Here is a 27,642-nt window from a genome sequence, read left to right on the forward strand (position 1 = left end):
ACCACTTGCTTCGCTATTTACCAGACTCCTTTCTTGCTTCTTTCTAAACCCCAGTTCTCTGTGTTTTCGATATTTATTAAGGCATTTAAAAAATTCCCCTGTTAATAAGAGACCTTGAAATAGGCACCTAGTGTGAGGTGGGGTTCCTTCCTTGGGCCTCGGCAATCCGGGAAAGTGAGTGGAGGCCCAGAGTGGGGACACTTTCTGTCTGTCTATTTGGGGTGTAGGTCACCTTCAGGTAGGTAAAGATCGTTCCTCTGGAGATGTGCTAAGTTCAGTGTCCATTAGTCTCCGCTTCACGTCCACTGGGAAGGCTATAATCAAAAAGACAGACGATAGCAAATGTTGGCGAGGATGTGGACAGGTTGGAACCCTCATACATTGCTGGTGGGAATGCAGAATGGCCTTTCCTCTTTGGAAACCACCTGGCATTCCGCTAAAAGTTACCCGTGGAGTTCCCATGTGACCCAGCAGTTCTACTTCTAGGCGTATAGCCAAGAGCCAAGAAAGCATATGACCACATAAATCAAGTGTGCAGATGTTCACAGCAGCTTTACCTATAACGGCCAAAAGGTGGAAATAGTACAGATGCCCGTCAACTGATGAATGGAGAAACAAAATGTAGTGTATCCATTCAATAGTGGTGATGGTTGCACAGTTCTTTGAATAAACTAAAACCTACCGAATTGTATACTTTAAAAGGGTGAATTTAATGGTGTATGAATTATAACTTAATAAAGACAGTTTTATAATTGTCCATTGTTTACATGAAATTTAATTTTAGCTGGAAGTCTTCTATTTTCTTTCTGCCAAATCTGGCAAGTCTATCCTTACTGCCTGTTTTTACAAATAAAGTTTTATTGTAAAACACACACGAAATGTCACTTACTTAGCCTGAGAGAGCAACTGACAGTGTAATACAAGCCTCTCAAGTCCTCTTTTGAGGTTCGTCTGCACCTTTGTTTTGTGTTTTGCTCCTTCTGCAATTGACTTGGCAAGTTACCAGCCTCTTCACTCCAGGCACTTCTAATTTTAAACAAGAGTGATTCTTAGGAAAACAAAAATAGCTTTTCCCCCCCAAACCCAAATTCCGAGCAGTAGCCGTACAGTTGACAAGCCTGGGCTTCTAGAACTTGAACTAGAATTCCCCTTGCTGCCACCCGGGAACTCAGAAGGGAGAAGTGAGCCTCGAAACCAGTTTGCCACAACTGGTTCTAATTTACCAGTAAAGGAGAAAACAAGTCCCAGACTTCTAAATTTTTGAAAAATTTTTTTAAATTGTGAAATCATACAGTTATTCTTTTTTGAAGATTTTTTCTTTAATTGGCTGATGATAACAGGGAGAGAGAGCTAGACTGCCTTTGGGCGAGTAGTGGGGCTGTCTAAGGTGGAAAAGGGACAGTCTTCCCTGCAGTGGCATCTTATACCTGTAATTAACATAATATTCCTTTAACAGATTGCTATTAAGAACAAAACATTTTGTACACATTATCACTTTTAATCTTTTTTTTTTTTTGGAGGAAGATTAGCCCTGAGCTAACATCTGCTGCCAATTCTCCTTTTTGGGGAGGAAGGCTGGCCCTGAGCTAACATCCGTGCCCATCTTCCTCTACTTTATATGTGGGATGCCTACCACAGCATGGCTTGCCAAGCAGCACCATGTCCACACCAGGGATCCGAACCTGGGATCCGGGCCACCAAAGTGGAATGTGTGCACTTAACTGCTGCACCACTGGACCAGCCCCTATCACTTTTAATCTTAACAGCCCCTTGAGGTGATTATATTAATGTCCCCACTTCACAGAGTGAAGTGACTTGTGGACCTTGCGCATCCACTATTCCGGGGTGCTGACCCCGTTCCTTCCTTAGTCTTAAAGAAGAGAAACAGCACAGTTTTGGGGAACGGCCCTCCTCTTCTTCAACTTGTCTCTGACGGGTAGAAAGAGCCCCGACAGAAACTAGAGTTAAAACAAACCCTGTTATGTTCCTGAGACAAAATGAGGACTGTTACATCTTTTCAGCATGTGTATGTGTCAGAGACTCTTCACACTGTTGTCCTTTCCCAGGAAAGGCAGGGTGAAGCAGTGCCTTTAAAGATAACACGTAGTCACGTGGTTTTTGGAACGATCCGTCAGCCTGAGTGATCCTGAGACTCTTGAGTTCCAGCGCTGTCTCCCAGCTCCTCTTCCTGCCCCTGTCCTGGTTGTCTCTCTGCTTCTGTCGTCTCTCTCTTCCTTTCTCCCTGCTGACTCGCCCTGAGTGGTTTCATCTGTCTGTGATTTCTACTCAACAGCTGCCATGGGCTCCCCAGTGTAGCCTTCTAACCCAGCAGTGTCACCCCAAAAAGGGATGATCGCACCTGCCTTCCAACATCTCTAGATGGTCTATAGGCAAGGCCCACTCAGAGTGACCCAGATGTCCTCTCCACTGCCCAAGCCAGAAAACTTACTCATCGAGCCTTGTTTTCCCCTTATCCTTGTCCACATTTGATCTTGGAGGGAAAAAAGGGGGAAAAAAGCAGCTCTACTAAGATATAACTCACATACTGCACAATTCTCTTATATAAAATATACAACTCATTGGTTTTTTTTTAACTATATTCAGAGCTTGTGCAACCATCAACACAGTCTAATTTTAGAACATTTCTTTTTTTTTTTGCTTTTTTTGGTGAGAAAGATTGGCCCTGAGCCAACATCTGTTGCCAGTCTTCCTTTTTGTTTTCTCCCCAAAGCCCCAATACATAGTTGTATCCTAGTTGTGAGTCCTTCTAGCTCTTCTATGTGGAACCCCACAGCATGGCTGGATGAGTGGTGTGTAGGTCTGCGCCCAGGATCCGAACCAGCGAACCCCGGGCCGCCGAAGCAGAGTGCACGAACTTAACCATTCAGCCATAGGGCAGGCCCCTGGAACATTTTTATTCTTCCTCAAAGAAACCCAGAACCCATTAGCAGTCACTCCTCATTTTCCCCGTTTTATTTTTATTATAGATGAATACAGAAGCCCTCAACATTTTAAATTGAGAACATTGTTTTTCCAGTCCTCTAAGGAAATCATGTCTGGTTGGTATTAGGAATGATGTTGCCAAGTCATAGACTCATATCAGGTATGGCATAAAGTCTTCTTTATTCTGTTTTCATTGCAGTGTAATAGGAAAATCTCTGTGCGCAGACATGTCATAGCAAAAGGAAGAGCTCAGACGGCTCCTTCGGCAATACTTTGTGCTCTTGAATTAGCTGTCCTGGGGATCATTAATCCTTATTACTTGGGCAGCTTGCCACCTGGTTTTTTTAGAAATCATCACTTGGCTGTATTCTGTTTCTTGGCTTTTGGTGCTCACGGTATGTGACTCATAAAACTGTTGTTTTGTTTAAAACTCCCGTTTTTCATCATTGATTCAGGGGAAATGAGTTTTTTAGCATAAATGTTCAATATGCCACATAAGGAATAAAATCATGAATGTATGTGAAAATCCTAAGACAAGATCCCTTCCACAGACGAAACATCAGGAAGAGAAGATGCCCATCGACACGATGCCTAGTGTGTACGTGCGAGTCACACGCCTGTGTGCGGCTCGAATGACGGACCTTGGTGTGTCACACAGCTTCTATGGGATCTCCCAGCAGTCTTGGCTAGAGAACACAATTTCTTAAAGGTGATATCACATAATTATGAGAACAACTATCCAAGTGCATTTAACATTTTTCCTATATTTCTTGGAATGTATTTGAAAGGGAAAATGGCTTTGACATAGATTTTCCACAGAGCACGGTTGGGAGATGGTGGCCCCCAAGATAAAGACCCATTTCCTCAGCATGGCATTTGGAGTTCGTGACCATCTGGCTTTCGCCCTCCCTCGGGCCTCATCTCTTGCCATCCCCCTCCTGTAGCCACAGGTAGCACTTGCTGGTCTCCGAGCTCACCGCTCACTCGGGTCTAGAGTCATTGCCCTCTCGCCTGTTTGCTGGGCTCTGGGCTGGGGTGGAGGGGCTTGTGTGTGTGGAGAGGGTTTCTATGTGTGGTAAAGGGTGCCGTTTGAACATGAGATGGCATTGCAGTATTGCTGGAGAGTTTCGTTGTGTTTTCTCTCTCGATCCTGTTCTTGGTCTCGTCCTCCTGTAATCCGTTTACCCATCCTGCTTCCTCAGAAAAGCCCCCTGCCCCACCCCATGCAAATATTTGCCTTCCATCCTAGTTTTGCTTTTCTGAAACTCTGCCTTTCCCCCTTCTGACTGTCGGGACCCTCACCCGATGCCCCAAACCCACCACCCCTTTTGGAGAGTATGGACCCTTCCCCAAAGCACATGGGAACGGACCGATAGGCCTGTGGGGTGGCCCTCAGCCTGTGAACCAGTCCCGGAGGTTAGTGAGACTCACGTCACAGGAGACTCACAGAAGGATGTGCGCTGAGAGCTCCTGAAAACCCGTCAAGCCCTCTAGAATGCCAGGCAGTGTCATCTGGGAGGCCTGTCAGCATTCATGCCTGCCTTGTTCCGTTCCCTGTTGGAAATGTGACCCAAAAAGGGAATCCCCAGTCAGTGGAGTAGGAGGATTTGTGACAAATGTGACTTAGGTGAAGTCTCTCATTTATCAGGTTGGTTAATCTGAGCAGTTTTGGGGCAGGTGGAAATAACTTTAATAGAATGGGTCCACTGTGACCCACTTGAAGGGCTCAGACCAAGTGAGGAGATGGCCTTCTGCCTGCGGTCCAGCCAGTGTGAGTTTTCCCCAGCGAGTTGCTCATCCATTGTTAGAACAGGGTTTATGGAATGATTTCTGTGTCCCCGTGCATGGGTAATACCACCTGCATCATATACTTAATTCCTTGGGCTTCTATTTCTGAATTCTGTTTCAATCTATTTATTTGCTAATACTTCATTTCATTTACTATAACTTTATAATAATATATTTCAATGTCTGATATGGCTAAACCTCCTCATTGCTCTTCATTTTCAGAATTTTCTTGGCTGTCTTCACATGTTAAGCTTTCCCTGTAAATAATGCTGTCTAGTTCTAAACGTTATCCTGTTGATATTTGTATTGTGTCAGATGTATTTATTAATTCAAGAATAGTTGACATCTTTATACTGACTTTTCCCATTTAAGAACAGGATATGTATTATTTATTAAAGTTTTCTTTTGTCTACTTTAGCAGGTCTTATCTTTATTTTTTTAATACAGATTTTGCACACTTCTTAAATAGATTCCTATAAATTGTATCTTTTTGGCTGCTACTATAAATGGGATCTTTTTCTTTTTTTTAAAGATTTTAGTTTTCCTTTTTCTCCCCAAAGCCCCCCGGTACACAGCTGTGTATCTCTAGTTGTGGGTCCTTCCAGTCGTGGCATGCAGGACGCCGCCTCAGCATGGCTCGATGAGTGGTGCCGTGTCCACACTCAGGATCCGAATCAGCGAAACCCTGGGCCGCCGAAGCAGTGTGCTACAACTTAACCACTCGGCCACGGGGCCATCCCCTATAAATGGGATCTTTAAAAAGTTCCTTACATTGTCTCTCTGTTTGTTTGTGTATATAGGAAGGCTATTGATTTTATTTTTTATTAGTAATTTTGTACCTAACCACCTTACTGAATTTTATTATTCATATTTAACTTCTTCAGTTGATTTTCTTGGGTGTTCTACAAGTGCAATCATATTGCCTGCAAACACAGTAACTTTATTATGGAGGATTTTGTTTGAAAGTACAACCACTATTTGCTCATGAGTTAGATTCTTTACAGAGAAGAACCTTTTGTCCGTATCTCCTTTTTTCCCCAGCTCTCTGTCCTAGGCACTGGGGATTTGATCCTGCTAGCTTAGGGACCTGTTGACCAAGGGCTAGGAGCCAGGTGAGCCCATGCTTCTGGTCTCTGTGACAGGTGCTCGGTCCAGCACCTGCATCCTCAGAGCACAGGTTAGATCTTCAGGATGCTAGGGCGGGACTTGAGAGGCTAATAGGAACTCTTCTGGCAGCCAAGGGGGAAGGATGTTTTAGGCTCAGTAAGGGGCATGTGCATGATCATGTGAAAATGCAGGTGACTTGGAAGTGCTAACAGAAAAGCAGCAAAGCCTGTCTGGTGGGGGGGCAGGGCCAGGATCATTCTGATGCGCCTGGGGCTGGTCCTGTGGGGGATAGAGCCGTGAAAGGCTTTGAAGCTGGGTGGGGGTGGTGCATTACCTATTGGGATTGGAGGAAGACCATTCTCTTGGTGCTGTGGGAATGATGTTTGAAGGAGTTTAAGATTGAAGGCAGATAAATGAGTTAGGGCATCCTATGAGACTTTGAAACCCTGTTTAAATGGCAGAAAGTTATGTCTGAATGTTTGTTTTCATTCAAACTGAATAGAAGTAGAAATATTAAGAATTGTGAAGTTTTACGGTTTCGTATCAGAAAAAGCCTGGAGCGAAGCATTGCAAGTGCGGGATTATGATAAATTAAAACATCATTTTTCTTTTTTTCTTTCTTTCTTTTTTTTTTTTGCAAAGCGTAGTCATGCCAGTTCTCTGCAGAATCCTTTTCCATGGAGCCAAAAATCATTCAGAGCAGGAATGATCTCTCTGCTGAGTGGTTGTCATGTTCCAAACATACATATGTTGCACAGAGTGTCTAATTATTCTTGGGGACAATTACTGTCAGGTTCCAAAATATGTTCAATGAGCGGCAATTGGTGTTTATTCAGCTCTAAAAAGACTGTGCAAGGGAACAGTAGGTTATATTGTCTGCCTCAAGAAACGTTTTGCCATCCGGAAACATCTGCTTTCTATTTAAAGCACTGAAGAAAGAATGGGAGTTTATTTCAGATGGACTCCCTAAGCATCGAGCACCAAAGGAAGAGAATAAAATTGGGTATGAAGGTAGTCTCGGTTCTTTGACACGTACTCTTTTCAGCTTTTCCCTGCTGGGAGGGAACGGTGGCCTCGTGGCTTGGAAAGTTTTGCTTCTTTTGAATTTTTCTATTTATACCGATTTGCACACTTAGAGAAACTGACTTCTGTGTCCTAGTTCCAACTCTTTTCCTTTCTCAGGTGAGGCAGGATACTCTTTCAGAGTTGGGGTCTGCCTTTTGAATTTTGTGGCAAGGTTGATAGAGTACTCTGATTTTTGTCCAGAAAGATGTGAAGATTTGTTGTCCGGTTTGCCTGAAATCATCCTGTTGATCCTCGGTTTTCTGTGCGGGTAATGCTGCCCACTCACGCTCCTGTCCAGAGGATTAAATGAGAATATATACAGTCTGCTTGTTGGGTAGTAAACTTTCTGTGAAGGTCAGTGTACCAGTTATCTACTGCTTTATAACAAACTGCCACAAACTTAGCAGCTTAAAACAAAACACATTTCTGTGGGTCAGGAGTGGAGGCGTGGCTTAGCTGGGTCCTCGGCTTCAGGACCTCTTAGAAGGTGTCACCAAGGTGTCACCCAGGGCTGGGGTCTCATCTGAGGGCCCAGCTGTGGAAAGAGCCACTTCTAAGCTTCCAGGCATTTGTTGACAAATTTCAGTTCCTCGAGGTGTGTTGAACCGAGGGCCTCAGTTCTTTGGTGGCTGGGGGCTAGGGGCCACCCCCAGTTCCTGCAGTTTGGGTCTCCCCAGCATGCCCACTTGCTTCATCAAAGCCAGCAAGAGAGGGTCAATCAAGAGCGTCTGCTAGCAAGACAGAAGTCACAATCCTATGTAACCTACTTGCACAGCGACTCCCCATCACCTTTGCCACGTTCTGTTGGTTAAAAGCAAGTCCCCTGTCCCCGCCATGCTCAGAGGGAGGGTGTTACACAAGGATGTGAGCACCAGGAGTTGGGGATCATTGGGAGACAGATCAGAGGCTGCCTCCTATAGGCAGCTATTATTTTAGGAAGAGAGTATAGCATAATGGTTAAGAGGGTGGGTGTCCATCCATGTCACTTAGAACTGACTTCAGATCTCAGATCTGCCAATCTGCCATTTGCTAACTTTGTAATCCAAGGCAGGTCCTTGGCCTCCCTGAGCCCCCATTTCCCCACCTGTATGACCCTGTCCCTCTTTGTGATCCTAAATGAGAGGTCACATGTGAAGGCTGGCGGAATGGTAAATAGTCAGTAAATATAAGCTACTGGCTTTTCTTTTTATCCTTGTCTTTTTTTTTTTTTTTTTTGCTTTTTCTTTAAATACCATTAGATTTTAGAAGAATAAAATCGAGCCCCCAGTGGTATCAAACTTGGTCTCATGTGGATACCCTAGTCCTCTGGGTCATTTCCTGGGCACAGAGCTGCTGCCACACTGGCTGCGCAGGTCCTTCCTGGCTTGCTTGGGGCCTCAGGACTGAGGAACACAGGTCTTTGCCCTCAGAAGGGCCCTGGCTCCCCCTGGGGTGCCCTCCCTTGGAATGGGGCTGGCAGGAGTGCCTGAAGCTCTCCTCCTGGGCTCCTCTCCCCATGATGGAGCAGCTAGTTCCCCCTGCAGAGGCCTGACTATGGTGACCAGGGCTGCAGCCACTGACAGTGTGGCCTGCTGAGCCCACCATGCTCTCCCGACAAATTGTATTTCCAGTTGGGGTTTTGAGGGCAACCTGTGGTGGCTTCAGTCCATCCCCAGAGCCAAGCAGGCGGATTTGGAGATGGGCCGTTGTGTCTGCATGCTTCCCTTGACCTGAATGTGTCCAGCAGGTGACTCACTGCTTTTGCTCATCCCTGGTCAGAGAGCTCCACCATCCTCTCTTGTCTCTGTCCCTCATCCTCTGTCTCCTTTGGCTTCGCTTTCTTCACTCACTCACTCCTCTTGGCTTTGGGGACATCGAGTACTTCCAGAAGGTCGCTGCTTGGCCATCACAAGCTGTCCTCTGTCCTGACCAGAGCACCTCTGCCTCATCTCACCCCTCACCCCATCCTGTGCACCCAAAGATCCTGTTCTTGGTCCCAATGTTGTCCCCTTCAGGCTGTGGGAGGACATCCTGGAGTCATTATCTGTCACTCACAGTCAGCTGTCATTCTGGAGGAGAGATGCTGGCTGGAGGGGTCCCTTCCATTGTTTTCTAGATCCTCTGATGATGTCTAATGTGAGTCTCCCCAGCTTCCGTGAGGATAAAACTCACCTGGAGCTCTTGTTAGAAATAGAGCTTCTCAGGCCCCATCCCTGGAGAGCCAGGGTCCTGGGGGCTAGGTTGGGGCCTGGGAACTTGTATTTTTAGTTTAAGTGCCCCAGCTACTTCCTGTTGGAGGTTTGGGAGACACTGGTCTCAGGGGGCGAAAACCCAATTGCCTCATGTGGAGGACATGAGGCCTGAAAGCCAGCCTTTCCTTGGGGAGGGCCCCTCCTTGCCCCGTGGACCCCTGCCCAGCTTGTTAGTGCTCTGTACAGGGAGGGCAGAGGTTGTAGCATAATTCAATTCTTTTGGATCCCTTTCTGCATTGCTGTCCTTTCGGTCACTCTCTCCTCTTACAGATGCAGGAGAATACCATGTGAGCGAGTGTTTTCCTTTATGGTGGTGTACTGAGATGGTTAGCGAAACAGGGTGCCTGGGCTGGCAGGAGCACAGCTGGGGCATCCAGATGTGAGACGTCCCCATCTGGAGTTGATTAGGAGGGCTCGTATTCATGTGCACACACATGCTCTTCCACAGCCTGGCCTCTCGTGACAACAGGTGCCAGAAATTACAGTGAGAATACTCCTTTTGTTTCTGCAGCTGTCGCCCTGCCACTGGAAGGGTGTCAGTTTGGGCTTCAATGGGTGGGCGAAGTTGATCTGTGTTGACAGAAAGGAAACATCCTTGTAATCCATAGCCTCGGAGTCACTTGTCCTACTCCCAGGGTCTAGAAGGGACAATTCAGGAGGTAGGGAATGCTGGCCTTTGTCCCTTCTTCCGGAAAGCCAGCCTCTAGAAACAGTTGCATTTTGGTAGCATGAAGAGCATGCCTTTGATTTTTATTCATTGGGAGAAATAGTCATGAAAAAGGTTTCTGCGTTTCTCTGCAACCACAGTTGATGGCAGATGCTGGTATTCTTGGTATTGTTCACTATCCCTTACGTAAGGCTGAAATAGTAAATTGCTTTTCTAGGAAAAAGTTTCTCTCCTAAGAAAGAGCTTTCTTTCCCATAATTAGCCTTCTGTAGTCGGGATGCATTCAAAGACTGCCCTAAACCACTCCATCTAGAGACCAGAACTTAAAATTCACTTTTGCCTTTTGATTTTTTTTTGAGGGGAGGGAAGATTAGCCCTGAGCTAACTACTGCCAATCCTCCTCTTTTTGCTGAGGAATACTGGCCCTGAGGTAACATCCATGCCCATCTTCCTCTATTTTACACGTGGGACGCCTACCACAGCATGGCTTTTGCCAAGCAGTGTCATGTCTGCACCCAGGATCCGAACCAGCGAACCCTGGGCCACCGAGAAGCAGAACGGGCGAACAACCGCTGAGCCACCGGGCCAGCCCCCCTTTTGATTTTTTTGTATCCACTTGGGTATCCTTTTATGTCATCTCTTTTGACATTGTAAGGACTTAAAAAAATTAATTTGTCTAAGTTACCTTTTGACTTCATTTTTTTATCTCTAATAAATGCTTATTAAATCTGTAGCATTTTTATGAATGATGGGATTGTTTGTACATCCTGGTGCCATTTTTTCCTATTTTATCTTATTTTGAACACTTTAAAGGATTTTTGAGCCAGTTTTCCTGAAGGCCCTTTCTTCAAAAATAAGTCTATTTTGTAATGAATCTGATTCATTTTGTATTACTTTGTGAAGTAGTTCCCTTAAAATATGAAATGCAGTGAAATCCATTACAATTTTTATCCACCTGCCTTATTTCTTAATGCTTATTGTCAAAATCTAATTAATTCCCCACTCAACAAAAAGAAACATAGATAATGTGCTAATTTTGCTAATAGTCACAATAAAAATTTACAGGCATGTGGAGTGAAAAACCAACAATACAGAGGCCAGAATAGCAACAGAGATAGATTTGATGAATTTTACGTAAAACTCAAAAGGTTTATAAGTTGGAAACATAAAACTTTAAGGCTCAGTCAATTATGAATGAATGCATCATTCATAAAATGCGAATTTGAGGAGTACTTAACAGAAATACAATATGAAGTCGCAGATGGTTTGCACGATCCTAAAATTGTTGCAGAATCCCCCAAGATAAATTTGTTGCAAAATCCTAAAAATGCCCACAGGATCTCAGGAAAAGAATGAGACACTTGACGGGATGCAAAAACATTGGACAAGGAGTCCAGCTGCATTTTAAGCAAATTGCTCCTTAGGCCAATTGCCCTGCAGCCTCAGGGTGTTGGGTTTCGGTAACCCAAGTGGTGTCCCTTTTTCCTTCTCTCTTCCCTTTTCTTATTTTAATTGTCCTCATGCATATGTATCTTTCCCTATAAGCTATTAAAATCTTTGGGGGCAGTAGGTGGCTTAGAAGTCATAAATTATGCATAAAGTCGTGTTCGATCAACTCACACACCCGTCTCTCCTCTTGCAGAGAACAGCCCATCTTCACCACCCGAGCACATGTCTTCCAGATTGACCCCAACACCAAGAAGAACTGGGTGCCTGCGAGCAAGCAGGCCGTCACGGTGTCCTACTTCTATGATGTCACCAGGAACAGCTATCGGATCATCAGTGTGGACGGAGCCAAGGTACCACCCCGCCGGCTGATGTTAACATTCACGGTCACTTACTTTTCATCAAAAGCAATACAGTCTGTTGAAAAGTGTGGGGAAAAGGATGCACCCCAAATCTTGCCACCTTAATTGTTGTAATGCGTGTATAAATACATATGCTGCTTTTCTTTCTTTCATTTAAAGTTATGACAAATGAAAAAAAGAAACGATTTCCCTGTTAACACATTGTCTTCATAAAATGGCATTTTATGCCTGTGTAATAATTCCACCAAGGGCCTATAATGTTCTTAATCTCTCCCCTTATGGTTAGATATTTAAGTGGCTTCCAATTTTTGACTGTTACAGGTAATGACCATCTTCATGCAACAGATACCCTCCTTTGTTCATCACCTGCCTATTGCTTTCTTTTGGATATTTCCTTAGGGTAGATTCCTGGAAGTGATATTATAGGTCAAGATATTAACACTTTATGGCTCTTGATGGGTATTACCGAATTGCTTTCCAAAGTGTTCTTTCTTCCAGCATGTGTGAGAATGCCAGATTAGTGTACCCTTGGCAGCATTGGGTATTATATGTAGTCTGGTTTCGGTGTTATTAGACGCAGGAGTCGAATTTTATTAAATGGTTTTAGAGTATTTCCTGAAATAACTTTTTTCCTGATACTTTCATTATTCTGCTGTCTTCCTCGATATTTTTACCACCTTATTATAGGAGTGGAATAAAGAAGGGATATCAAAAGAATTATCGCCAGGTTTGTAAAAGAAAAAAAACAGTAGACGATGCTTTATAATTTCTTTTCTGTCTTTAATCTCTGTTCATCCTGCTGGACGTTTTTACATGGATTATCTGCTGTCACCTGAAATTCAATGTATCTGAAGCTGTATTACCTATTTGCTCTCTAAACCGCCTCTTCATTTTCATTGCCCAATCATTTGGGCTTAAAAAAAGAAAAAAGGAGAACAGAAGAGCACAGCGTCATTCCTTTTTTAGTTGGTCAAACGAATCTGCGTTCAAGTGTCTCACATTTATGCCTAATGTTTCGTTTGAAGGCCATAACTCTTGTCTCAGTACAGTCTTACTTGGACTTTTGCAGTAGCCTTCTGACTGGCAACCTCCTCTCCCACCTGCAGTCCCTCCTGCCCTCTGCCCCTAGGTCAGCGCTCCTAGGCAGTGGGAAGCAGGGGCATCAGGGGCCGGGCGGTAGACTGGGGCCTGGTTGTAGGCTTCTTCCTCCACAGCCCCCACAACTGCAGAGCAAGAGGATGGAGAAGTCTCCATTGAGAGAGCGCCCAGGAAGGGCGTGAGAGCCTGCTGCTGCCTCGGGATCTCCCTGTTTCCAGGCAGGATTCTCCCTTCAGCCGTGTTCTCTCGGCGCCCTGGAGACTGCACACAAAGGCAGCCTGGCCCCCTCATCCTCTTTCTCTTCCTTCCCCTTACCGCTACACCTCTTCCTCCTTGGGAGGGGAGCCCAGAAGTCCTGAGTGTACAGCTGAGGTCATGCAGAGGCTGGGACCTGGCCAAGCTCCCACTTACGGTGAGGCTCAGCGGGCTGGGGCCTGTACCGGTGTTCCAGACCCCCGCTGCCAGCTCTGGGTTGGAGTAGGTTCCCCCCGGCTGGTGAGGCGCAGGTCTTGCCATGACGTCATGCAGGCAGCGTGTCATCTCCTTCCGTGTCCGGGTGGCAACAGCTGGTCTGACAAACGTGTCTAAGGAGACGCAGGAACTGGTTTTTCATCTAAGCCGGCAGGAGGATAGATGTGGCGGGGTCTGGTGACCAGTAAGGGAGTATGAAAGCACCTGGCACGAATCGGCGATGAGAGAATCTCTGAAAGGCGCCTGCATTGTCTTCTGTCTTCTGGGAGACATGGTGATGCCCAGCTGTAATTACCATTTCCCTCCTCTGTGCTGTGGAGCTCGAAGCTCCTCAGCTCTGGCCGGGATGTTCTGTAGGGCTGGTGAATAGACTGACCTGCTTCCTTTTATCTACAGAGTCTGTCAGTTCATCTCCCATCCTTGAGATGGGTCTGCGCTTTTGTCAGTTGAGTTATCCGAGGATATATTGGGCTTAAACATAGATAAAACGACTTCCTTTGAGAAAGTGCTTTAGTCCTATTAGCTGGGATTTTAGTAATTTGTCAAGGCGTCAGCTGCTGTATTGTATGGCTCTGCAGCTCCTGAAGGCTGTGACAGTGTGGTGGGGTCCAAGCCAAATGAGCCAGCTGTAAGAAATCAGGTGGGTGTAGGAGGGTGGGCTAACCCCTGGCTGCAGAGGAGAGCTACTTCAGGCTCCGTGTGGGGCTCCATCAAGTTATGGAGTTACTTGAAAAGTGGGAATCAGAAACCCAGGCCATGGGGCGCCACAGGAATTCCGAGACGGAGCCCGAGAGTCTCAGGCCACTCCTCCTATGGTGCCGGCCTCCTGATGTCCTGGAGCCCACCGAGCTCTTGCCTTACCCCTGGGGCACCAGAGCTGTTGCAGGGTCTCGTTCTGCCAAAGGAGGTGTCCCATGAGGGAGCAGAAGGTCCAGGGGAGTAGGGGGTGGGGACGAGTCTCAGTGGTTTGATGACTGTGACTGGCACTTGGGGGCCAAGGGTTGGGGGCAAGTTTCCTGCCCTGAGAACTGGAGCACAGAACACCCGACAGTGGTCCCAACGCCACCCAGCCCTGCTGGACCATCCCTCAAGCTGGTGAGCAAAGTGTAAAACCAACAGCACAGGTCTAGGTGGGATCCTGTGCCTTGGGCTGCTCCACAGGTAGGGTGGGGCACGGAGAAGGGCCCCAGGACAGTGATTTCCCCAGGATGGTGGTAGCTGTTGCTGTCACCTGGTCTCATGCAGTCCCCCTCCCTACCCATGGCCGAGTTCCTCATCTCCCCAGCCCCAGCTTCCACCCTGCCTGAATATCCAGATGGGTCTCCTTCCTTCCTGGGACTGGGAGAGGGCGCCATATGCCGAGCTGATGCCAATACCTCCCCTTACAGGGCTCTTGTCTGTTGCCCTTGCCCACCCACAGCCCCGCCCCTGGCCTCCCCATCGTTGTGTTCCACCACATTGGGACAACCCCACTTTGATTTAGGCCTTTGATCCCAAATGCTGATCCAACCTGAGATGACACATGGTCAGGTGCTTTGAGCCTTTGGGGCTGTGTCTTGGTTCATGGGCTGCACCTTTGACCTTGGGCAGGCCTAGGGCTCGGGTCCTGCCTCTCTCTGTTGGCCTGGACACAACACATCCGTGACCTCGAGCCTCTGCTTGGTGCTTGTGGGTCCCTCGCAAAGCAGGAGGCTGTGGTGGGCTGGAAGGGGAAGCCTGCTGGACCCCTCCCAGGTGAAGGAGTGGACAGGCTTCAGTAACAAGTTGCTGGTGTGGAAGGGGCTTGGAGGTGGTTGTGAGCAAAGGCCGCTGCAGACTCTCAGCCAGTGAGTCAGCCATGGGCAGCCCGCAGAGCACAGGCTCCCCACAGAGGAGGAGGTGCAGCCAGCAGCTTCAGCAGGACACAGCAAGCCCCTCTGCCCCGTCCAGCATTTGTCCTGTTCTACTTGGGGAAGATGCATGAGACGTTTCTCCTTCCCCTACGAGCCACTGGTGCTGCTCATCATAGGAAGACTCTGTGCTCAGACCTGTTCTTCATTCTTCCTGAAACACTAAGGTGTTTCCTTCTCAGGGGAAATAGTTCATGTGTCCGTCCCAGCTGCTGCTGAAGACATGAGTGGTGGGAATACTGAGGCACGTTGCCCCGGCGTTCCCTGAACCCTAGGGGGTTATGTGGACCCGTTTCTGTGCATGTGGCTACCAGGAGACTGTGTTCCTTGAAGACTGGGGTCCAGGCCCAGCTGCTTTTGAAGTCCCAGCACCAAGCTAGAGTGGGCAACACCACAGAAGTGGGTGGGGGAGCGAGTGGGTGATGTCAGGCTGGGTACTTGCTCTCCAGGCCTGCAGCAGGTGTGCATGTCCACAGAAAGACTGGGGGCAGGGATAGAGTCACTGCCAAGAGGGAAACAGGATCAAAAGCTCAGGATGTCCCCCAAGGTCAGCCCTGTGCGTGGACAGATGGGAGCCCCGTGAGGGCATCTCCCAAGGCCCGGCTCCCTGAAGCGCTGATGTGAGCCGCCGCACACCGACAGCCATGTGATTTATGGCGAAATTTGGGCAGAACAGCCAACTCCACTGTACAGGAACTCTATTTCCAGAGCATTTATTAATGGAGCCACCCCAGCACTTGAGTTCATTGTGCTGTTGGCACTCTGCAGATGAGTTCATCACTGCCATCCTTAGGAGAAGTCACCTGTGCCCGCGGACAAGACTTGCCTGGAGCAGGTGTTTCTCCCAGGCGCTCTGGATGGCTCTGCTGCCCTTCGTTCTGAGTTATTTATAGGATTACAGAAACCTATCTGGGAAGAGGCCTTAGAGGTCATCCATTCCACACGTATTTAGCAGCACCCGCTGTGTAGCAAGTACTGCCTGGTTGTGACGGTTTGGAGGATATGAGCATCAGAAACCCTGACTCATTTGGTATTTTCTCCTGGCAATGTGAAACTGCTTTCAAGAACACAGTCAGGGTCTCCTCCTCCGCCTGCCATTCCAGTTTTCTCTTTTGGATGAAACAGAGCGCTTCCTGTTAAGGAAGTGAGCGTGCGGAAGGAGCACGGCACACAGTAGGGTTCCGATGAATGTTGGTTTCTTTGCTTCCCTGACTGTGGTTTGAAAAAAAGGAAAAAAGCATCTGTTAATACCAACTCTGGAAACAGGCAGCGTGTCTTTTAATTGCTGTAACTTGGCCCCAGAGTCTTGTGGAGAACTTCCGAGTTCCTCCAACGGCCTTCTCCCTGGGTTTGGGAAAGAACCTTCCGTGAAGGGGAAGCCTGGGCGCCTGTCTCCCATTTTCTGATGAGCAGCTTCCTCTGAGGTCCAGCGCAGGCCTGGAGCCTGAAGGAGCTTCGCCTTTTGCTTCTTCCAGGGAGCTCGTGATTGCATGAGCTTTTCTGCATTTTCTGAAAACTTGGTTCCAGTGAGCTGCAGGAACTGGGTTTTTGACTGGGGAGTCTTTTTTTTTTTTTCCTCCATGAAAGTTTCAGAGAGAATTCACGAAGGAGGAACGGGACGTGCACAGGAGCCAGGAGCCCACATTAAAGCTGATGCCCCAGGATGCTTCAGTTAAAGCTTCTTCCCTTTCTCCCCCGAGACTCGCCTTCCCCACTGCCCAGGGAGGCGCCGGGTCTCATCCTGCTGAGTCTCTACCCTTCTTCCCCATACCCTCGCCTTCGCCTTCGACTCTCAGGACCGCATTCCTCCTGTTCCCTCCTGACTGTCCCCACGCCTTCTGCACCCCTTCATGGCTCTTTCTTGGTACTGCCTAAGTCAGCCTCTGCCCAGCCCTCTTCTCTTGTCCTTCTGTCTCCTCCTGCTGGTGACATCCTCCACTCTAACCCCCTTACTGCTCACCCTGTAGTCTGCTGAGCCCCCTCCCCACTGAGGCCGGAACCCACAGGTCCGGCCACTTTCTCTACCCCCAAGACGATTTCCCAGTGTCCTCGTGTGCAGGCCACCACCTGCTTTTTTCACACGCCTCTGCTCCTCCTGAAGGTTACACAACTTTGTTATACTTTTGTGTACTTTATTTTTAACCCTTTCTCTGTACCATTTCATGTCTGATAATAAAGCAAACACTCCTGTCCCCACCACCCAGTTGAGGAAGTCTGTCCTTTACTCATCCTTCGGAAGTCCCTTTCTGGGCCTCTCCCTAATTATATGCTCCTCCTGGCCACCCCGTGAGAGGTTGTCACTCTTTAAATTCGTGTTAAGCATTCCCTTACTTTTCTTTATAGTTTTTCCACCTGTGTCTGTATATATCCCTAAACAGAGATTGGCCAACTTTTTCTCTGAAGGGCCTTATAGTAATTTTTTTTATGAGCCGTACAGCCTCTGTCACAGCTGTTCAACTTTTCTCTTGTCGCGAGAAAACAGCCATAGACCAATATGTAAATGAATGGGTGTGGCTGTGTCTCAATAAAACTTTATTTACAAAAACAGACTAAAGACTGAATTTCGCTTGAGGACTATAGTTTGTTGACCCTTGCCCTAAATAATACATTGTGTAGTTTTGCCTGTTTTTGACCTCTATATAAATAGAATCATACTGGAGACCCATACTGTGTGTCTCCTTTTGTGACTTCCTTTTTATTTTTTTGCTTAACTTCTTTTCCACAGTTTTATTGAGAAATAATTAACATACATCACTTTGTAAGTTTAAGGTGTACAACGTGATGATTTGATTTACATACTCTATTGTGGAATGATTACCACAGTAGGTTTAGCTAACATCCGTCATCTCATATATACAATAAAAGAAGAGAAAAAAAATTTCTCCTTGTGATGAGAACTCTTAGGATCTCCTCTCTTAATGGCTTTCCTATACATCGTACAGCAGCGTTAGCTATGGTCCCCATGTTGTACCTTGCATCCCTAGTTATTACATTATTTGTCTTACAACTGGAGTTTGTACCTTTTGACTGCCTTCCAATGTTAAGTTTTGTGATTCCTCCATGTTGATGAGCCTTGGTTTGTTTTCACTGCTGGATAGTCTCTAATTGTATGACCATACCAGTTTACCCATTTTGCTGCTGCTGGACGTTTGTTTCTGCAGACACTCCTGCTGTGAACATTCTTGTCCGTTTCTCCTGGTACCTACACAAAGGTTCCTCTCAGATATGTACTCAGGAGTAGAATTGCTGGGTGGTAGGGAAGCTGCATTTTAAACTTTATCAGAGAAAGCCACATTGTTTTTCATGTGATTATACCAATGTGGGAGCTCCCATTGCCCCATGTCCTCACCCCAACCTTTGGTGTCATCAGACATATTTTGAATTTGGTGAGTATATAACGGTAATAGTGGTAATGCAGTTTCCACGTTGCTAGTGAGATTGAGCTTTTAGCATATGTCCGTCAGACTCAGGCTACCTCGTTGTCTCCAGTCTCACAAGGGGAGTTCAGTTACCCGAACTAAGCCTCCCTCAGTGCCCTCCGTCCCATCTCCTCACCCCACCCCAGCAGGGCCCTCCTGCCCACGCCACTGCTCCGGGCACTCACCACCGCAGACCCAGAGCAGTAAAAGGTTTTGTCATGTGTGTCCACTTTCTCTCCCTGCTTCCTGCATGCCTGAGGTGGGTGAAGGTCAGAAGTGAATCAGAGCCTCAGAGGGAAACAGAAGCCTTCAGGTGGACTCTGGGTACCAGAGCAGTGAGCCAGAAGTGATTTGGGGGCCCGAGAGGAGCAGAAACAGAAGGAGCGTATCCTTAGAAGCTTGTATCTGCCTAACTCGCAGGACGACTTCATCCTGGTGGGCTGAGCCCGGTGTAGCACAGGTGGAGTTCCCATGTTAGTGGGAAATGAAGGGAGAAGGCTTTGGGTTGACCATTTTGATGGTGTGATTGCTCCTGCTTTCGGTCTGGCTGCTTTCAAGAAGGTCAGTGCACTGGAGCTCCTGGGAGAGCAGCCAGTTTTCTCACTAGTCGTAGAGATGGGTTTACTGTTACGGCCTTGCGATTATTCAGACCAGCTACTTCTGGTGAGTCGTGGCAATGTAGGACATTTTACAAATATAAGGCTTGCCTTCCCCTTTCTTCTGTCCCCTCCCCTTTCCTCCTCCCCTCTGGTTCTTGGAAGTTCCAGAAGTCCCAGAGCCTTTGGTAAGCTGTCAGGATATTGCCAGGGCACTGCAAAGCCTGCAGGGAGCCAGCCTGAGGGATTGCAAGAGCAACACTGTGAAGGGAGCAGGCTTTCCTTTTTCTCCCTCCTGGCTGACCTCCAGCTTGTGGGATCCTTTAAGCTATGTTTGGTAAATCCCTGGATGCCTCGATACTGGTGACAGAGCGGGAGGTAGCCGTGCTGAACCAGGATCAAAGCAATACCCCAGCAGAGCAGACATGTCAGAGGGAATGAGGGGGCAAAGGCACCCCCACTGCAAAGTTCTGAAGAAGAGTTCCTGCAAGACGAGCGCCTTGTGTTCCAGCAGTGAATAGACCTTCTGTCTGCTCTGGGTGTAAGGTGGTGAGTGCCCAGTGCAGTGGTGTGGGTAGGAGGGGCATCCTAGAGGTGGAGGTGAGGAGATGGGAGCTAGGGCACCAGGGCAGCCTTAGTTCTGGGCGGATGAATGGACCCTTCTCTTGTGAGACTGGAGGCAATGAGGTGGGGTAGGCTTCATGGACTAAATTGTAGGCTGGGTGTTTCGTTACCCACCCCACACACACACGATGTAAAAGGGGAAGAAAGAAACAGCAGATGGTTAGAAGTCTGGAATCATCGCTTAGAGTGGGTACCAGATGTGAGAGAATTTGGGGAATATCTGCAGCTAATATTAGCTAACCATTTGAGGTCATACTAATAAACTAGATTGGCGTATCGAAGTACAATTTTGCATCTTGATATAAACAGCGGCCTTATGAGAGGTTGCTTGCTTCCCGTAAACATTACAGAAAAATGTCATTTGAGACGCATAGTAAATTGTGTCTCTGTGAACTTTTACAGACTCAGCACTTCTGCTTTCGAGTAAGATATATAATTTCCAGCAGGCCAGTGTTCCCTCTGACAGCAACCAGAAAAAGCTGGATAAATACAGCTGAAAGGCATCAGAGAACTGTAGAAACCATGGGGACTAGAGAGACTAAAATTCTCGAGAGGCGAGGACCACTCAGAGATGACAATCTACAGCTCTTTTCTCTCTTGGGAACGTTTGCCAATTCCGGGTGCAGGCTGAAGATTGGGCTTGGCCCGGGTAGTCGGGTACTGATGGGAGAAAGAGAAACCAACAGAGCATTTAGCAGTGCCCAGGGCTAGAGTGTCAGAAGTGGAGACTTGGGGGTTTCAAACCCATCACCGGTTTTCCCCACAAGACATTTGCTGAATTCCAAGTCTGTGCCAGTGTAAAGAGTTAGGCTGGACATTCTGAAAGTCAGAGTATGATCTCCATCATATTTAGGGTGCTTAGAAAGCAAAGACCTGCCAAAGAGCCTGAAAAGAGAACAGTAAAGGTGGGAAAACCCCGGAGGGAGTGGGAAATGGACACTGGGCGTCTACACACCCTCTTCACCTGGGGCACTCACTGCTTCTAGGAGCTGTTAGAGCCTGGAAATCCAGCCTGGGCCCTTGGGGAAAGCAGCTGAGGAACAGAGAAGTGAGCAAAGATCTTTGGAGCTTGAGTGACAAAATTGGAGACTTGAGTGGCCCCAGACACGTGGCTAGTTTCTCCCTCAAGATTTGCCCAGTCTTGAAGATGTATGGACTTGGAAGGCTACAGAACTGAATCTCCTGCAGTCTTTCAAGGACCTGTCATGCTCCCAACTGAAAGCGTTAGAGGGCCTGCCCTAAAAACAGGGTGAACCAGAGGAAGACTGCGCCCTGACCTCAGTCCCTGAGTGAATTAGGGACTCCCTGTCTGCCCTATCACCTAGCAGAGGAAAGGGGAACGTTTCTCTGGTAGATGATAACATCACATGGAGCCCTGATAGTTCTTTTATACTCATTTTCTAACATACAATAAAAAATTATGAGGCATGCAGAAAGGCAAGACCATATGCCCAGAATCAGGAGACGAAGACCAGACAATAGAAACAGATTCAAAGATAAGCCAGACATTAGAGTTGGCGTCAAGGATTTTCAAATAACTGTGATTAATATATTCAAGGAAATAGAGGACAAAATGGACAAAACGGATGAAAGGAGGGAGCATATTCCAAGAGACTTAGAATTTCTTTTTTTAAGAATTAAGTGGACATTCTAGAACTAAAAAATACAAAGTCTGAAATTAAGAACTCAATGGATGGGTTTAGCAGTAGATTGGGTGTATCAATAGCCAATATTAGTGGACTGGCCAGATCCATAGAAAATACCCAAACTGAAACAGAGAGAACCAAGAATCAGGGGGTAAAAAACTGGTAAGAATAAATCATGTTTCACACTCTTAAAAGATCTAGCGTATGTGTAATTGGAGTCCCAGAAGGAGAGGAGAGAGAATGGAACAGAAGCCACATTCATAGAATGGTTGAGAATTTTCCAAAATTGATGAGCTCCCAGATTTAAGCAGCTGAATGAACCCTTAAGCAGGCTAAATACAGATTTAGCTCTCGAAATCAGTTAATCATTGCTTTGTATAAGAAATACATACGTTAGGTTCTTTTTAACCTGTTACTCGTTTTATGACCTTGAACAAGTCTTTTGACCTTGTTGAGCCTCAGTTTCCACATCTGCGAAAATGGAGATAAGATGAAAGACTATGAAAAAGCACCTTAGGAACTGTTAGGTTCTAAAGAGATGCCAGGGGACATTACCATTGTTATTCCGGCTTGACTGACACTGGGACAGCCTGTTTGGGGCAAGCTTCAGAGGTGTGTCCCATACCCTGGTGAGCTTCTGTCCTCTGCCTTTCAAGGGGACTTCGAGGAGGGGGAATGGAGGCTGACTCAGAGGCACAGGTCTGCTGTGAAGGAGCAGAAAGATTTAGAAGGAATCAAGCTTCTGGATGGGTCTGGTCGTTGCCTTGTCCTCCCAGGAGCCTGGTAAATGAGAGATGACCAGAGTTGGCTTTCTGGCATCCTGTGATCCACTCTGATCCAACTCCCACCCAGCCACACACTTTCCCTAGGCCTGCCCTGGTTCCACCGCATCAGTCCTGCCTAAGACTGAGCCAGACCCCAGCCAGCCTCCAAGGTCCCAGAGCATTCCTTTTTACCTGCCCCTGGTTTATGTCTGCATCTTCCACTCTCCTGCCCCCATTTTCTGATAGTGTCCAGTGACAGCAGGCAGAGCGCTTTACTAACTGTGCCACATTCAGTTATCTGGAAAACACTTGATCAGGTGTCTTAATTCCCATGGACTCTGTAGTTGTGGAAGAGTTATCAGAGAAGGAGGAAGAGAAACCTGGACTGCAGTGAAGGCATCGGGACTTCACAGGTGAGGGAAGAAGAGAAGTTCTCATGTTCTAAGATGAGAAGGATGTAATATGGAAATTCAGAGCACGAATTTTGGAGTCAGACAATCTGGGCTCAGCTACTTACCAGCTCAGTTTCTCCTTCTGTGAAATGAAGGTGATAGTCATACCTCACAGGCTTGTTGTAGGTTTAGGTGAGCTGATACAAGTCTGATATTGATACTCGATAAATAGTAGTTACTCCGTAAATAGTAGTTGCTACAATTAATATTAACTCCTAAAAGTTTTTTCCCAGCTGAGTTAAAGTTTATTCTTGAGCTGATGCGTCATTGGCAAACTCGATAGGCTCTTGCACATGTACATAGCCATGACACTTCTCTTACCAGTGACAGCTATAACTGACCGCCTCCATCTCTTTATTAGTTCAGATGAGGATCTGTGTCCACAAGGTTTGTCCTTTAGCAAAATAATGGACTGAAATTCCTACCAAGATCAGCAAGGCCTATGTCATTCAAAAATGTTTTCTCTTCTCTATTGTATCACTTCAAAGAAAGGGATTCTGACTTGATTGTTGAGAATAAACACCGCCCTAATAAGTAAAACTGCTAGTAGACACTGCATTTGCTTACACTGCTGCTGTTCCCTGCTCGGATCATCAGAAACTGTTGGATGAGGAAGTAGTCAGCGGGTTATGCTACCCTTGCCTGTGAGTAAACATGCCAGAATGCCTTATTTCCAAGGACATTTTTCTTGAGTGTTTCTTAGAGTCTTAGAACTTCCAAGGATTTCTGCCAGCGTGAGCCTCTTGTTGATTCTTTATAACACTTACCAATTGTTTGGTGATTATTTATTCACATGTGTCTGTCCTCTTCCTGACTACCTGCATCTTGAAGACCAGGAATCTTGACTCACTCATCTTCGTACCTTTGGTTAGCAGAATGCCTGGCATATAGTAACTACTCAGTAAATGTTTGTTGAGTGAATGAATGTACCATGTGCGGGATATCACTCTTTTACCCTCCAGACCCATTCTCTGCCCTTCTTCACCCTGCTCTGGTTCCTGAGAGGCTGACCTGCAGATGACGTCAATGGGCTCCCAGGGCCTCCAGCTTCTGGTTGGGTTTGCCCAGTGGCGGGAGGTCAGAGGGAAAGAGGGAAGGGTATTTGTTCTGCTGGCTCCCCGTCCTGTGAGGTCACCATGTGCTGGCTGGTGTGTCCCTCAGCAGAAGATCACCTCCCTTGTCAAGACAACTGTTCTCCATGACTCTCTCCTTCCCTGTTCTGTAGCCTCTTCATCCCCTCATCCTTTAAGGCCAAGGAGTGGTGACAGCTGGCACCAGGTCCCTGCACCGTCCCTTGGTTTCTCTACACCTACCTCATGCCTGTATAATCGGTCTGTTTGTAAATTAATCCTCCACCAATTGTCCTAGTGGGGCTGCACCTTTTCCTTCCTGTTGGGAAGCAGCAGGCCCCAACCACTTAGGGAGATTTTAAGTTTTTTGAGCTGGACGCTGGTGCCCCGGATGCTTAAAAAGGTATGCAATGCAGTTCTTCAGAGAATGTGCGACGTTGCTTGCCATTAAGGGCAGTTGGATGCATGGCAGCTTTGGGGAAATAAATAGCAGTTTTGGAAACTATTCTCTGCTTAGGAGAGACTTTCTCCCACTGATAACTTGTAAGATCTTATTTTAGGCTGACTGTCTGTTTTTAAGTCTCTGAAATTACCCCTTATCATGGTTGTGTATCTGACTCAGCATGGGACATGCCAGAAGAGGAAGAAAGGACCAAATATAATGAGTGGGGATGCATGCTTTGGGTGCCAGCTTTGCCGACAGAAGACTTTGTAAGGGGTTACTTTGGTGTCTAATTCAGTGTTTAAATTTCTCCTCCTTGGGCTGTTTTTCTGTAGGTGATCATAAACAGCACAATCACACCCAATATGACTTTCACCAAAACGTCGCAGAAGTTCGGGCAGTGGGCTGACAGCAGAGCCAACACCGTGTTCGGTTTGGGGTTTTCCTCGGAGCAGCAGCTGACAAAGGTAACGTGGTCCCTGTCGCAGTACAGTCAGTGCCACGGCGGGATGGCGTCCTCGTTCAGTGGTCCCTGCTGAGGGATGGAGCAGGATTCCTCTCCAGACTTCGATTCCACCCCTTCTGGCACCGCAGGGCTGTCAAACCAGATGACCTTTAGAAATAGCAGGTTCCTTGAAAGTGGTGACGTCATTTGGGGACGGAAAACCTATCTGACAGATGCAGCTTCGGAGCCTGAGGTTGCTGCAGCAGGAAGCAGCTTGGCCAGTCGATCGTTCCCCACCCGTCAGCCTCTGCTCCCTGTGCCCAGGCGTCTCTGACAGCCGTCAACGTCACTGACTCTGTGGTTCGAGCCCTTAGAGAGAGGGAGTAAGGTGATGCTTAATAGCTGTTCTTTTTTTTTTTTTTAAAGATTGGCACCTGCGCTCACAACAGTTGCCAATCTTTTTTTTTCTGCTTTTTTCCCCCAAATCCCCCCAGTACATAGTTGTATATTTTTTCAGTTGTGCTATGTGGGACGCCGCCTCAGCATGGCCTAATGAGCTGTGCCATGTCCGCACCCAGGATCTGAACTGGTGAAACCCCGGGCCGCCGAAGTGGAGCACGCGAACTTAACCACTCGGCCACGGGGCCGGCCCCTTAATAGCCATTCTTAACCTGGAGTCCCCTCGCCCCTTAAAATGTCGCACAGTGTTGTGCGTGTGTTGTTTTTTTCTAGGGAGAGGGGTCATAGTTTTGATTCGATTCTCTGAGGTCTAGGCCACACCTGTGGATGAGTAGAAAGGTGTTGAGGAGCAGATCGTAACTGAGTAGAGTCTTGGAGAGCCCCAAGATCTGCGGGAACAAATTGATGGCCTCTGAGGGGCCTCACCCAGCTGGTCGAAGGGGCTGAAAGCTTGTTTTACGAGAATCGGTTTCCTTTTAGGGTGGTGGGAGAGCCCCGTGTAGGTATTAAGAAGGTCTTGGTTGAAAGCAAGACTGGCTAGTTGACGTGACACAGACACTTACTGGTAGAATGTCCCAGTAGCTCCGGGAATCCCAGGGGAGTTGGAGATCCAGGCCTCGGGAAAGGCTGGAACCAGGCCGAGGGTTGTTTCTCTCCAGACTGTTGCCATGAGCGACTGCCTGCTGGGCAGGTATTTATTGCCCTCCCGCTGTGCCGATGTCGTGCTGGGCACTGAGCATGCAGAGATGTGGTCCTATCCCCTGAGGGCTTTACAGATTCCAGATTCCTGGGAACTTGGCAGGGTTTCTTAGTACAGATTCTGCTGCTCGGGTTCCCTGTGTATACTGCGGACGGTTTTCAAAGAAGGGAGGGTAAGATGAGTCAGGAAGCACACCGACAGGAGCCTACTAATTTGCACCTTTCATTTTTCCAGCATGTGTGCATATGCATGTGTACACACACACACACATGCACACACACACATTTCTAAGGAGGCTTCCAGTCCCCTGATCCAGTCATCCTACACCCAGCCATAAATGAGCCCCTAATAGAGGACACCCCACAGGCTGTCCTCCTCTGCGTCCCCAGGTGCTTCCATGAGGATGCTGTTCCCTTAGATGCCCAGGAAACCCACAATGGTCTGGTGGCACTCTGCACATCGCTCTCATGAGCGTTCTTTCGTGGGTATAAATCCTCCAGTTCACCAGGGACCAGAAACGTGGGGCAGGAAGCAGCAGTCTTGAGGGTGGGTCGTCGGGCATCATTCTTGGATTCATCTCTCCATCCCTGATCCCGCGGTCCCTGGACTGTGGTTCTGAGAAGCGTCACTTCCCGCAGCTCTGGAGGATGTGGCGTTCCTACAGCAGCACAGCAGAGTCCTGGAAGGCCGCTGCTTCTGCTGATAAGGGACGTGGGAGGACAGGGCGTCCCGTGGTGATCAGCCTTGTGCTTCGTTTCATTTGCAGGAAGTGAGCTGGTTGGTTTAAGGTAGTGCTGTGTGCCGTAGAAGGCATTGAGTCACTCTCTGGGTGTTGGGGCTGGCAGGGGCATGACAGTCCATGGGAAGTGTCTGTTCTAATGAGGATAAGTCACTCTTTGCTCTGAAGAAGGAGCCTGATGTGATCAGCTTTCCACCAGGGAGCTGGCTGGTCAGTAAGAGGTGTGAGGCGGAACTGGGGACTTAGGGTGGGTCACTCTTGTTGGTAGTCGACACTCAGTGGGAGTATGTGTTGTCAAGGCCACATGGCACCTCTCTTCCTGGCACCAACGCCAATCAGTGTGTCACTCAGCCTGTTGAGCACGCGCCAGGCTGCCCGCAGGAGGAGAGCGACTGGGTGTGCAGAGAGCAGCCCTTGCTGCCCCCTGGTTTTAAGGATTCTCTTTGCTGTGGAGGGTGGAGACTTTGGAAGAGCATTGTCCTAGTCGTTCAGGCTATTGCAACAAAACACTGCAGTCTGGGTGTTAGAAACAACAGAAGTTGATTGCTCACCGTTCTGGAGGCTGGAAGCCTGAGGTCGGGGTGCCCGCATGGTCAGGTTCAGGCGAAGACCCTCTTCCAGGTTGCAGACTGCCGACTTCTCGTCGCGTCCTCACCTGGTGGAAAGAGAGCAAGAGAGCTCTCTGGGAGAGCACTGTCCCTTTCATGAGGCTCTGCCCTCAAGACCTAATCACCTCCCGAAGGCCCCATCTCCTAATCTATCACTTTGAGGGTTAGGATTACAACGTAAGAATTGCGGGGGGACGCAAACATTCAGTCCATTGCAGGCATTCATATGGAACGTGACTGTTTTCAGGCTCTGGTTCCATTTGGGCCCATTGTTAAGGCCATTTCCCAAATCTCTGTCACTAACCCCCCAATTCTGTTTGTTCCCACTCCCTGTCCATGTGGCTCAGCCCTTCACCATTTCCCAGGGTTCAGTCTAGATTGCTTCTCAAGGCACCTGCCCTGTGCACGTTGGGCAAGGAGAAGTTCCAAGTCGTGCCCACAGCGGGTGCTTCTCCTTTCCACCATCCTCCAGACAGCGGGAGTAGCACAAGCAAAATTGAGACACTGGGTGAGGAAAGCTGCAGATGATTCACGTTAACAGGGGGTCCAGGTTTTGGGGGGGGTGGGTAAAGCTGATAGACGCCGGCTCTCGGAAGGGTATCATGCCAGTT

General features: G+C 47.8%; 1 protein-coding gene across 6 annotated transcripts in view; it reads left to right on the plus strand.

The window, feature by feature from the left end:
* HOMER2 (homer scaffold protein 2) overlaps positions 1-27,642 on the plus strand; it is an 86,498-nt gene that overhangs the window by 33,667 nt on the left and 25,189 nt on the right. For all 6 annotated transcript variants that reach the window (XM_070570287.1, XM_070570248.1, XM_008512684.2 and 3 more), the window contains exons 2-3: positions 11,444-11,600; positions 24,416-24,547. In XM_070570287.1, coding sequence (XP_070426388.1) covers positions 11,444-11,600; positions 24,416-24,547 — 289 coding nt within the window. The remainder of the gene's footprint in view (positions 1-11,443; positions 11,601-24,415; positions 24,548-27,642) is intronic.

This window comes from Equus przewalskii, chromosome 1 (genome assembly GCF_037783145.1).
Source record: "Equus przewalskii isolate Varuska chromosome 1, EquPr2, whole genome shotgun sequence".
Classification (NCBI taxonomy): Eukaryota; Metazoa; Chordata; class Mammalia; order Perissodactyla; family Equidae; genus Equus; species Equus przewalskii.